Here is a 12567-nt window from a genome sequence, read left to right as displayed (position 1 = left end):
CAGCTGGAGGATGGAGAACAGACAGACAGCAAGAAACTGTCTTATCAGGGAGATTCGACTGGTTCTCAACTGGGACCCATTCATCCTCCCCCCTAGGACCTCAATGACAGAAGAGTATGGGGGTCCGGACCGCATGGTGGGCTTGATCATTGGCAGAGGTGGTGAGCAGATAAACAAAAATCCAGCAGGACTCAAGCTGCAAAGTTCAGATCTCACCAGATAGTGGTGGCCTACCTGAGCGCAGCAGGTCTCTGACTGGAGCACCTGAGTCTGTCCAAAAGGCAAAGATGATGGCTGGATGACATCGTGTCTCAGGGACATGACCTCCCCCCCTGCCCCAGGAGAGTTCCAGGACAACATCAATGGGAGGTCAGAATGGCACGGTACAGGAGATCAGGATACCTGCTGGCAAGGCAGGCCTGGTCATTGGCAAGGGTGGAGAGACCATCAAGCAGCTGCAGGAGCGGGCAGGGGTGAAGATGATTTTAATTCAGAATGGCTCCCAGAACACAAATGTGGACAAGCCACTGAGGATTATCCGGGACCCAAAGTACAGCAAGCCTGTGCGATGGTGAAGGACATCCTTCAAGAACGTGATCAAGGTGGCTTTGGGGACCTCAATGAATACGGATCTGGGGTTGGTGGAGGCATTGATTGATGTGCCTGTACCCAGGCATTCAGTTGGTGTAGTTATTGGCCGAAGTGGAGAGATGATAAAGAAGATCCAGAATGGTGCGCATCCCGTTCAAGCAAGATGATGGGACTGGCCCTGAGAAGATTGCTCCCATTATGGGGCCTCCAAATCGGTGTAAACCCGCAGCCCGGATCATCAATGACCTCCTCCAGAGTCTTCTTCGGAGAGGGCCTCTAGGTCCCCCAGAGGTCCCTGGCATGCTCCCTGGGGGCAGGGGCCGGGGCAGAGGCCAAGGCAACTGGGCAACTGAGTCATCTCCTGGAAGGGAGATGACTTTCTCCATTCCTCCCCGTAAGTGTGGGCTGGTCATTGGCAGAGACAGGGAGAATGTGAAGGCCATTAACCAGCAGACAGGCGCCTTTGTGGAAATATCTCGGCAGCTACAGCCCAACAGGGACCCCAATTTCAAGTTGATTGTGATCCAGGAAATCGCCCCAGCAGACTGACCATGCAAAGCAGCTCATTGAGGAGAAGATAGAGGGTCAGGCCCTGGACCAGGCCCTGCTAGACCCATGGGGCCTTTCAACCCTGGACCCTTCAACTAGGCGCCCCCACATGCTGGTGGTCCCCTCCTCACCAGGACCTGCCTCAGTGATGGGGCAATACCTAACCCCAGTGGAAACCACCTGCCCCTCTCGACCCAAACAAAGCTGCTGCAGAGGCTACAGACCCTAATGCTGCCTGGGTTGTGTACTAATCCCACTACTACCAGCAACCCGCAGGTCCTGTGCCAGGCTCTGCCCCAGCCCCTGCAGCCCCACCTGCACAGGGGGAGCCCCCACCCCACCCCCAGCCTCCACTCATTGGCCAATCAGACTACACCAAGGCTTGGGAATAGTATTACAAGAAAGAAAGAAAGAAAGAGAGAGAGAGAGAGCTAGCGAGCGAGCGAGAGAGAGAGAGAGAGAGAGAGAGAGAGAGAGGGAGGGAGGGAGAGGGAGAGACAGAAAGAAAGAAAGAAAGAAAGAAAGAAAGAAAGAAAGAAAGAAAGAAAGAAAGAAAGAAAGGAAGGAAGGAAGGAAGGAAGAAAAGGGGGAAAAGGTCAGCAGCACCCCCACAGCATGACTACACCAAGGCCTGGGAGGAGTACTAGAAGAAGCAAGCACAAGTGGTCACTGGTGGGGGGGGGGTCCTGGAGCACCCCTGGCTCCCAGCCTGATTACAGTGCCACCTGGGCTGAGTATTATCAGCAGCAGACTGCTTACTATGGACAGACCCCAGGCCCTGATGGCCCACAGCCACCTCCCACACAGCAGGGACAGCAGCAGGCAAGTGGAAACTGCCACCTTCCTCCTCCTCTTTTCTCCTTTCAACCCATCGGCCACCGTCCATTCTGCCTTAGTGGGTAGTGCTGGAAACCCTTTCCCCTGCAGGGTGTGCCCTTTGATGGCAGGCTTGGCCCCGTGGGAAGAGTTCGATGGATGCAGAAGCTCACAGAAGAGGGTCTTCAGTAGCCACTGTTGGCACAATGTTATCCGGAGCTGTGGGCACAGGCCGCAAAGGTGGAACTCTGAACTGCTGTGGTGTCCCAGGTGCAGGAAGTCGGGACCACACCCATTGCTGAACCCGCTCGCTCAAAATCTTTTCCCCTTCTCAGCCTCACTATTTTGCCTTTTTTTCCCACCATCTTTGTCCCCCATGTCCAAGTAACTGTGTGTTGCAGGAGGCCCTGGCTCTGCTGGGATATAGGGGAGCCCACTGAGGGGACTGGGCCCTCCCTGCCTGGCAAGGCCATCTCTTGTGTGCTTGCCTCTGTCCTGGTCTTGTCTGTGAAGTAGGCATGACGCTGCTGCCTCCCTCCTCAGTCCCCCTCCCCCCTGGCATTTCTCCCCTGTGTGGTCTCTTCTGCAATTCTGGCTTCTGCTGCAGAATCCTCCTCCATCAAGGAGCAGTCTGGCCAGTGGAGTCCCCAAGACAGACAGTCACAGCCCCCTGCTTAGCCTATGGGGGCTTGGGCCTGGCCTCTTGGCCCACTGCATGGAGTCACAGCCTCTTGTAGCCAGGCCACCTCCTGCCATGACCATTCCTGTCTCTCCCTCTCTGCAGGCAAATGAAGCAAATGTATATGAACTTCATCTGTGAAAGTACTTTTTTCCTCCATTTTAGTTCCATTTGGGGGCTTCTTTTACTGGTTTCTATATTTAATTGGTTTGGCGAGAGAGCAACGGCTGCCCAGGGGGCTGGGAATCCCCTTCATGCCGAGGTGCTCCCTATCTCGCTCATTCTTTTTCCTCTCCAAAATCAGGATTCTTCATGTTGAGCAAGCCTTAGAAAATAGCAAGAATTTAACCTCTGCCCCCACCCCGCAAAAAAAAAAAAAGTTTAAAAATTAAATCACAAAGAGCAGAACAAAACCTGTAAAATGATATATGTATAGAAATATATAAATCTCTATCCCCCACCCTCTGAGCCCACCCTCTGAGGGTTCACCATCTCCGTACTGTCTGAGGCTCTATTTTTGTTTTTAAATAAACTTTTTTTTAAGTTAGAGTTGGAACATTCCTTGAACCAGGTATGGGTGTCACAGGTCCCTCCTGCTCTCTCTCTCTCTCTCTCTCTCTCTCTCTCTCTCTCTCTCTCTCTCTCTCTCTCTCTCTCTCTCTCTGCCCCGGCTCTCCCTGGCTCCTTCCTATACCCACCCCAACCCCAAGACTGGCCTGGTACATTGTCATCTGTTGAAGGTGAGATAAAATGAAAACAAAACAAAACAATTGCATGGCAGTTTTTACATTTTATCGCTAATTTTTAAGTTCGCAAATAAATGGTAACAAAACAGAGGGAGGGAGGAAGGGAGGGAGGGAGGGAGAGGGAGGGAGGGAGGGAGGGAGGGAGAGAGAGAGAGAGAGAGAGAGAGAGAGAGAGAGAGAGAGAGAGAGACCAACATCACCAGGTGAAATCTACTGGGAAGAGCTTCCTAAGAATACAGAAAAGCTGTGTTAATGTCAGGTGTTGGAAGATAGGGGCATGCAAATATCTGTGAGTTCCAGGCCAATCTAGTCTACAAAGTCAGTTCTAAGACAGTCAGAAATAGCCAGTGAAACTGAATCTCAAAAAAACAAAAACAGTTTGGACTGGAGAGATAGCTCATAAGTTAAGAGTTCTTGCTGTAATTGCACAAGGCCTGAGTTGGGGTTCTAGCGCCCATATAGTGCAGCTCATAACCATCTTAACTCCAGCTCCAGGGAATCTGATGCCCCTTCTGGTTTCTGTGAGTTCCTGCACATACTTGCACACAGACACAGCCATGTACTCATATACTCATTTATTTTAATAAAGAAAATAAAGTATTGAATTGAATTTTTTAGATGAAGTAAAAAACAGGGCTGTAGAAATAACACAGTACAGCCTTGCACAGGAATGAGAGAGAGTTCATGCCTTTCCCCCATAACTGAGCTGGAGATGGAGGCATTAAGCATTTGGGGCATCGAACGTGCTCAGAGTCACTATCTCTGAAGTGAGGGTCCAAGAGCAAGACCACTGGGCATCAATCATATACTTAGCCCAGTGATAAGCATCTGTTTCTTTGTCCTCCAAGGGGGTGGGGGGTCTGGAGCATAACTCTGTGCTCCCAATACTCCAGGGCTGTGCTCCTGATATCCTAGTCCCAGCTCAGTGCTCCGGCTCCTCCAACATTTTTCTCTTACTCCCAGTAAGAGAAGATTGATCTAGAGCTTTGTATCTGTGGAGATGACTTTCTCTGTGGTCCTTGGAGATGGATGCATAAAATTTGGGGACCCTTGAGATCTATGAAATAGTATTTCCCAGAAGGGTCAACCTGGAAGTGTGGGTTACAGAGTAACAATTCTCAGGAGAGTCAGATAACAAGTGAGTAGTGTTTTCCTCCTGGCCGTTCACATGTGTGCTGTGTGATATGAGAGGTTATACTGAGCCTGGAATAAACATACATATTCTGACCTTGTAGACAGAGATATATTTGTCATGCATCTGCCATGTTATGCTTAAAAGCAATGTCTTTTTATGCTTAAAAGCAATGTCTGCCATGTTATGCTTAAAAGCAATGTCCCAAGGTATAGACTGAGTTCTCTGAAGAGTCAAGTAAGATGAAGATAACATTTACATTCTAGTATGCTTAGAGTCTATAATATATCCTGGAATTCAGAAAAATGGAGGGAACCTGTTCTAAAAAGCTTTAACACAAGTCATCATTGCATCCTCAAGTGGGCAGAGTACACCTGCAGAATCACCTGCCTTAGCTTGGTGCTGTGGTAGAGGAATTCCTTCAGAATGAGCATATAAATGCTATTTCCATAGAAACTGACCATGGATGTGGGCACAGTGTTGCATACCTTTAACCCCAGGCCTCAAAGGCAGAGCGAGGTGGTCTCTGACAAAAACAATAAGCCCACAAATTAAATTGTACTAGAGATGAAGCCTGAGATGCATTTTCACTTCTTGGAAATAAGTTTTCATTCACAAACAAAGAGACTGTCAGGCCATGTTCAGTGCCTGGACATACAACCTTTACTCTCTTAAGAGGGCATATGAGGGAGATGAATCACAGGAAAACAGAAAGTGGGCTTAGATTTTCTTACAATTCATATAGTGACACTTCTATATCCATTGGGGTCAGAACTCACAGTCCTGTTTTATTGCCTAGTTGGAAAGGAATTGACACATGTTTTGGGGTGGGAGGCAGGTAATACATTTCTTTTGTTCTTTTTTTTTTTCAGGGCATCACCCACCTTCTAGCCCACCCCTGTCTTGAATTTAAGTGCATCAGGGGTTGTAACCTCACCCCCTTCAGCCTGAAACCTGGCTGATCAAGTTTCACTGTTAGTATGAAGAGAGCATCGGGGTAGAGCTTGCTGTCCTATGATTCTGTCACTCCCACTGCTGCTGCCTGCCACCTACCTGTTCCTGAGCCAAACACCTGGTCACCTGAAACTGGACTCCAGGGATGATTTGGCGGGAATGGGCCCCTTCCCCTGCCTCATAACCCAGTGTCAGGAATAGTAAAACAGAACCTTGATCAGATGGTTGTCTTGGTTCCATCTCTCTAGAGCCATCTAGCTCCCTCCTCTCTTCCAGGTTTCCAAGATGCCTTCCAGACTAGAACTCAGACATGTGAGCCACTGGCTGGCCGCAACAAGGGGTGATGGGGACAGACAGACAGACAGACAGACAGAACCTGAGAGATGAAGAGGTGTCTGGAACCACAGTCCTAAAGAATGTAGCAGACCCTGTAGACTGGATGATCCTTTCTCTAACACCATTCCCTTCTGGAAAATGAAGGCCAGCTTTTCCCTTGTAGCAAACTTTCTTTATTTTGGTTGGATGTACATACGATTAGAAGAGATGATGACCATTATCTTAGGCTCTCCTCAAGTTTACTGTGTAGCTGAAGGTGAAATTAAACTGATCTTTTTGGCATCCTCCCACTTCAGTCTTCTCAAGTTAGCACAGCTAAGAACTGACAGATCATCAGGCTCAGCCTTGAACTCCAGATGCTGCTAGCAGAATAAGGGCTCCCAGGAAGCTAGGAAAAGGGGATTAAAGTCCACACCCACAATGCTACTTCAACTTCTACGAGGTAAGTCATTAGCCATACATACACAAACCAGCAGTCTTGAACTCAGAGATCCACTTAACTCAGCTTTGTAAGTAATGTGAGTAAGGGCATCAGGCATAACCACTTGTCTTCAGTAAATCAATTCTTGACTATGGGTCTGGTCTTAGATTCTTCCTGTGTACAGATCTGGTCCAATTTACCTACACTATTTAAATCTGAAAATGAGCAGGTGAATGGAGACACAATGATGGAGACTCAATTATTGAATCAGCGGCTGACTTTAGCTGGGAGGGTGTGGCTACAAAGGGAGGGTTCAGCTGAAAGGTATATAATGATTCATAGCAGGGAGAGGAAGTATAGATTAGGTCTCTTGGAGCCTGGAGTCACAGCTTTCCCTTGCCCAAATATGGTGATCTGTGGCCATTGTCCAGATCAGGTAAGTACCTCAGCTCCATCAGAATACCTCATCTCATGTAACCTAGTCTAGCCTTGTCGTCACTTGAAATTTTGTTTATACACCGTATTACTTGCTGGGGTTTTTTGTTTGTTTGGTTGGTTTTTTTGTTTTTTTTTTGTTTGTTTGTTTTTTTTGTTTTGTTTTGTTTTGTTTTGTTTTGTTTTGAGATCACTTATTTCTAGGCAAGATTGCTTGGCCTCAATCCTAGATATTCTGTCTTTTTGGCTAATATCCATTTTTGGTTAGTATATACTATGCATGTCATTTTGAGAGTAAGTTACCTAACTCAGGATGATATTTCCTAGTTCTACCATTTGCCAGCAAAATTCATGGTGTCCTATTTTTTAACAGTGGAATAGTATTCCATTCTGTAAATGAATAACATTTTCTGTATCCATTCTTTGGTTGAGGGCTATCTGGGTTGTTTCCAGCTTCTGGTTATTACAAATTAGGCAGTTCTGAACATAGTAGAGCATGTATCCTTGTAGTATGGTGGGAGGTCTTTTCAGTATAAGCCCCAGAGTGGTATAGCTAGCTTGTCAGGTAGACATGTTTCCAATTTTCTGAGGAACCACCAGATTGAATACCTAAGTGGCTGCACCAGTTTGCAACCCTACCAGCAATGGAGGAGTGTTCCTTTCTCCACACCCTCACCAGCATGTGCAGTCACCAGAGATTTTGATCATAGCCATTCTGATTATTGTAAGGTGTAATCTGAAGGTCATTTTGAATTGCATTTAACTGATGACCAAGGACTTTGAATATTTATTTGATTTTTGACCATTCAAGATTTTACTATGGTTGAATTAGGAGAAGGATTGAAGAAGCTGAAGGGGAGGATGACCCAATATGAACACCACCAGCCTCACCTTTCTTTGACAACTGGGAGCTCCCAGAGACTGAGCTACCCAACCAGGTAGCATATATAGGCTTGTCCGAAGCCCAGGCACATGTATAGCAGAGGATTGCCTGGTCCAGCTTCTGTGGGAGAAGGTGAGACTAATCCTAGAGGGACTTGAAGCTCTACAGGAATGGGACTACCCTCTTGGAGACAAGGAAGATGAGGAATTTGACAAGGAACTGTGGGAGGGGGCAATAATTTGAATATAATTAAAAAGAAAAGATTGGCAGGCCTTAAACTTACAGAGATTCTTCTACCTAGACCACCTGAGGGCAGCTGCTGAATCAGAATATCCAAGTGTGTTCTCAATTACTTCCAATTATTAATTGGGTCATTGTCATTTTTGTGGGATATTTTGTTTTATACAGATTTGTTTTTGTCTTTTGAACAGTCTCACTAAGAATGTCAGGGTGATCTTGAAATCAAAGCACTTTTGCCTGGAATGTCAGATATGAGTTACACAAGTTGCTTCACTACTGATCTTTATGTCACTTTAAGCCTGGCATTCTTTGGTGTGCTTTTAATCTCAGTAACAGGAACGGAGAGGGAGGCTGTGAGTGTCAAAACAGCTAGGTAGTATATTAGTCTCTAAAACCAAAACAAGGGGTTTGAGAGATAGTTCAGTGGTTAAGAACATTAAGTATTCGTCCACATGTACCGTGTTCAATTCCCATTAACTACATGGTGGCTCCCAACTATCTGTAACAGGATCAAATGCCCTCTTTGTAGCTGTCTGAAGAAAGGAAGTGTATATTCCTATTCATTAAAGAAATAAAGCAATACATAATTAAAAAAATAAGGCAAACCAAGCAAATGGTATTTGCTTCTCACTGATACATAGTCTCTAATTTTATGGAACTCAGGGTGTTCTCAAACTTGCAAGAAGAAACCTTGCAAGAAGAAACCTGTATATATATGTATACACACACACATATATATATATCAATGTTTATGCATACACATATATACAAATATGTTTGGGTATATATTGTGTATGTATATGTACATGTATATACATATACGTGTGTGTTTGTGTGTATTTAATAGATATAATATCACAATCATAGTCTTCGTCACTCCTATCCTCTCATACCCTCACTTTACTGCAACAGGAAGGCAGAAAGTAAATGGTATCTATGTTTGATACCAGCCAAATTTATAAAGCAAGTTTCAAAACAGCCATGGATAAGAACAAGTCTGAAAAAAGTAAAAGGAAACAAAACAAAACAACAACAACAAAACAAAAAACAAAAAACAAAAAACAAAAAACAAGGTTTTTCCATGTGCTCATTGATACATGGTTTATTCTTTTCAAGGAAGCCAGGATGTCTTCAAATTTTCAGAAACAATCCTGCCTATTTTTATTTAGTGTTCTAATGAAAAATCTGAATATCACCTGAAATTAAAATTTCCACTCCTTTTTCTTACATTTTTGGTCTTTAATTAGTTTTTGCAGGTCTCAGAAAAGCTGTTATGGTGCTGTAGAAGGTACAAATTATGGCATTGAGGTTGTGAACCTCCTGCCTTCAGCATGTGGATTTTAAACTCTACTTCATGATTTATTCTTCCTGGATTCTTTCTAAAGAGTTACATACTGTGCCAATGACTACTGAAGGTTTAATTATATTCGTGTAGTATTTACAACTCTATTTAGCTCTGTAGCTTGCAATACTCAAGCTTGGAGCCTCCCCAACACTTTCCCCAAAAGGCCATCATGAGTAATAATCAAAGATTAATGTCAATAATTAGTGATAGGAATTTCAATGACATGTTCTATGCAGTGTAGCTGAATAGGGATTGTGGAAGTTTGGAAACTGTTTTCCTTTGCTTTCTTTGAAGACCTAGAAATGTAAGCATAGTCTATTTATCATCAAACAACTGCCTGAGCCTTCAGAGTTCCTGGTGATCCCTTCCCAGTGGGATGTATTCATCCAAACTGTGGCTAAACTTGGATGTGGCCTTTGGGAACTAGGATACATGGGAGAATTTTCATATCACCAGAGAGAATTGTGGCTTTAAAACCAGCAAAGGGCAGACCAAGCAGTTCTGGTTTAGATATATTATGGTGGCATCTGCCTAGCAGTGGTGGAACGCACATATAATCTTAGCAATTTGGAGGCCCAGGCAGGCAAGTCTCACTGAGGTCTAGGCCAGTGTAGTCTATAAAGCAAATTGCAAGACTGCTCAGAATACAGGTACTGCTATAAAGACCCTGTCTCTAAAAACAAAGAAAGAAAATTGAGGGTGATCAAATTGGTAAACTGAGTTCTCTATCCTCATCAGTAGTGATCTAGCCCTCACACTTCCCTGTGTGGGCAGAAGGGCTCTCTAAATTTCTTGTCATTAATGGTGTATTTTTTACCTGCTTCCCTAGGATGACTCTTTAGAAGACGTCACAGAGAAATGCTATTCTCCACCCACCCTCCAGAAACTGGCAATTCAGAGTCTACTGAGGGATGAGGCCTTGTCCATTTCTGCTCTCACGGACCTGCCCCAGAATCTGTTCCCAGTAATTTTTGAGGAGGCCTTCACTGATGGACATATAGGGATCTTGAAGGCCATGATACCTGTGTGGCCCTTCCCATACCTTTCTTTAGGAAAGGAGATAAATGATTGCAACCTGGAGACTTTGAAGGCTATGCTTGAGGGACTAGATATACTGCTTGCACAAAAGGTTCAAACCAGGTAGGCAAAAGCAACTAGGATTGGAGAAAGGTTCTCTGAGTGCTGAGAAGAAGCAACTAGTGACAGAGAATATTTAGCCAACCATGGATCAGAGACTTCTGATCTTCAATATTCTCTTTGCCCCACATTCAAGATTGTTCTTCACTGGGTATAGAAGCTTATAGGGGTATAGGGGTTTAAGCTCAGTCTCAGCTCCCTGGGCAAATAATGGCTAATGCAGAAGACAGAAGAATAGTAGACATAGCCAGTGAGAAATGGGTCTTTCCTGCATCCCTCAAAGGTACAAGAGCTTGTGATTAAGGAGCTTGGAATCAAGGGAAGAAAGACAGGGCTAAAGATGACCATCATGCAAAGAATGTTATGCATTTACTGAGCATGTGACACTTGGGGTTTAATTCTAGTCAAAGGAAAAGGCAAAGTTTTGGAAGAAAGAGCTGATGTATGAGATGTGAAGAGAATCAGAGTGTAAGATGTGTCTTCTTTTATCTTCTGATAATTATACTCTTTTCTCTCACAGTAGGTGCAAACTCAGAGTAATTAATTGGAGAGAACATGACTTGAAGTTATGGGCTGGATCCCATGAAGGTGAAGGCTTACCAGAGTTCACGACAGAGAAGCAGCCAATTGAGAACAGTCCTGGCTGTGAGGTGAAGAAAGAATTGAAGGTGACGACTGAAGTCCTTTGCATGAAGGGCAGACTTGATGAATCTACCACATACTTGCTGCAGTGGGCCCAGCAGGGAAAAGATTCTATTCATCTATGCTGTAGAAAGCTAGTAATTGAAGGCTTAAACAAAGCCTCAGTGATAGAAATCTTCAAAACTGTACACGCAGACTGTATACAGGAGCTTATCCTAAGATGTATCTGCATAGAAGAGTTGGCTTTTCTTAATCCCTACCTGAAACTGATGAAAAGTCTTTTCACACTCACACTAGATCAAATCATAGGTACCTTCAGTTTCGGTGATTCTGAAAAGCTTGATGAGGAGATAATATTCAGCTTGATTTCTCAACTTCCCACACTCCACTGTCTCCAGAAACTCTATGTAAATCATGTCCCTTTTATAAAAGGCAACCTGAAAGAATACCTCAGGTAAGGAAGGACTGAAAGAGTCCAGTAAGACCAGAGAAAACACATCACTTTCCTTTTGCTTTTTTCTTCTTTTGTTTTATTAAGTTAGGGAGTCCCTGATAATCTGGCCACAATAAACCTAGCACTGTTTGAAACATAACATATCTGAGCCAATGAGCTGTGTGCTAAGATATGTATGATGAGGCATAAGCATGCCTCTTATAGCTCATGTGTGGAAGATTTTCAGTTCAGAAACAGGTTGAACAGATGAGCTATATGCAACACTGAGTTTCAAGATGAAGACAGGATCATGGCCTTTGGAGGAGTAAAACATCTGAAAACTCTTAACAACAGCCCTAGTAGTTGTTAAATTTTGTTTGAAGTAGGTAGTTCTTCCTACATGCACCATGTTGGCCTGATATATCCATTGCTGTTTTCCAGCCATGTCCTGAATCATGCCTATAGTGATAACTACAGACCTCAGACTAGAATACTGTGAGTTGTGAGAGCAGATAACATAAGGCCATATCCTAGAATTGACCTCAAAGTGTAGCCAGAATGAGCTTGGGAGAAGTGCCATCTGCTTAGCTGTCAATTATAACGACCCTTTTCAACAACATTTGTCAAAAAGCAATCATTTCTTCTCTCCCCAGGTGCCTGAAAAAGCCCTTGGAGACACTTTGCATCAGTAACTGTGACCTCTCACAGTCAGACTTGGATTACCTGCCCTATTGCCTGAATATTTGTGAACTCAAACATCTGCATCTTACTGATATATATCTATGTGATTTACTCCTTGAGCCTCTTGGGTTTCTCCTTCAGAGAGTTGGAGGTACCCTGAAAATCCTGGAATTGGAGTCATGTTGTATAGTGGACTTTCAGTTAAGTGCCTTGCTGCCCGCCCTAAGCCAATGTTCTCACCTCAGAAAGATCACTTTTTATGATAATAATGTCTCTCTGCCTTTCTTGAAACAACTTCTACACCACACAGCCCTGCTGAGTCAGCTGATCTATGAGTTTTACCCTGCCCCTCTGGAGTGCTATGATGACAGTGGTGTAATACTAACACACAGATTAGAAAGTTTTTGTCCTGAGCTCCTGGATATACTTAGAGCCAAAAGACAGCTCCATAGTGTCTCCTTTCAAACAACCCAATGCTCTAAATGTGGTGGGTGCTACATTTATGATCAGGAGACCCAATGTTGCGATTTTGTGAAACTACTATTAG

General features: G+C 44.4%; 1 protein-coding gene and 1 pseudogene across 1 annotated transcript; both read left to right on the top strand.

The window, feature by feature from the left end:
• The first annotated feature begins 362 nt into the window (after positions 1-362).
• On the top strand, positions 363-1369 carry LOC147004160 (far upstream element-binding protein 2 pseudogene; annotated as a pseudogene).
• A 5261-nt stretch (positions 1370-6630) lies between these two features.
• LOC110292992 (oogenesin-1) lies at positions 6631-12031 on the top strand. Its single transcript, XM_085838370.1, has 4 exons — positions 6631-6660; positions 9957-10267; positions 10785-10932; positions 11993-12031. Exons 1-4 carry the CDS (start codon positions 6631-6633, stop codon positions 12029-12031), a joined length of 528 nt encoding a protein of 175 aa, XP_085694496.1.
• The last annotated feature ends 536 nt before the right edge of the window (positions 12032-12567 follow it).

Source organism: Mus caroli, unplaced genomic scaffold (assembly GCF_978045245.1).
Source record: "Mus caroli unplaced genomic scaffold, Mus_caroli_1 scaffold_6, whole genome shotgun sequence".
In the NCBI taxonomy this organism is placed as follows: Eukaryota; Metazoa; Chordata; class Mammalia; order Rodentia; family Muridae; genus Mus; species Mus caroli.
The sequence above is the reverse complement of the archived record's forward strand: the minus strand, read 5'-3'. Positions and strand labels throughout refer to the sequence as shown.

Excerpts from the sequence above, each read along its gene's own strand:
- LOC110292992 (XM_085838370.1), top strand. The coding sequence starts at position 6,631 with ATGGTGATCTGTGGCCATTGTCCAGATCAG. Across the intron at positions 6,661-9,956 it reads GTGGCCATTGTCCAGATCAG|GATGACTCTTTAGAAGACGT; the intron begins GTAAGTACCTCA and ends CTGCTTCCCTAG. Across the intron at positions 10,933-11,992 it reads AGGTGAAGAAAGAATTGAAG|GTGCCTGAAAAAGCCCTTGG; the intron begins GTGACGACTGAA and ends TTCTCTCCCCAG.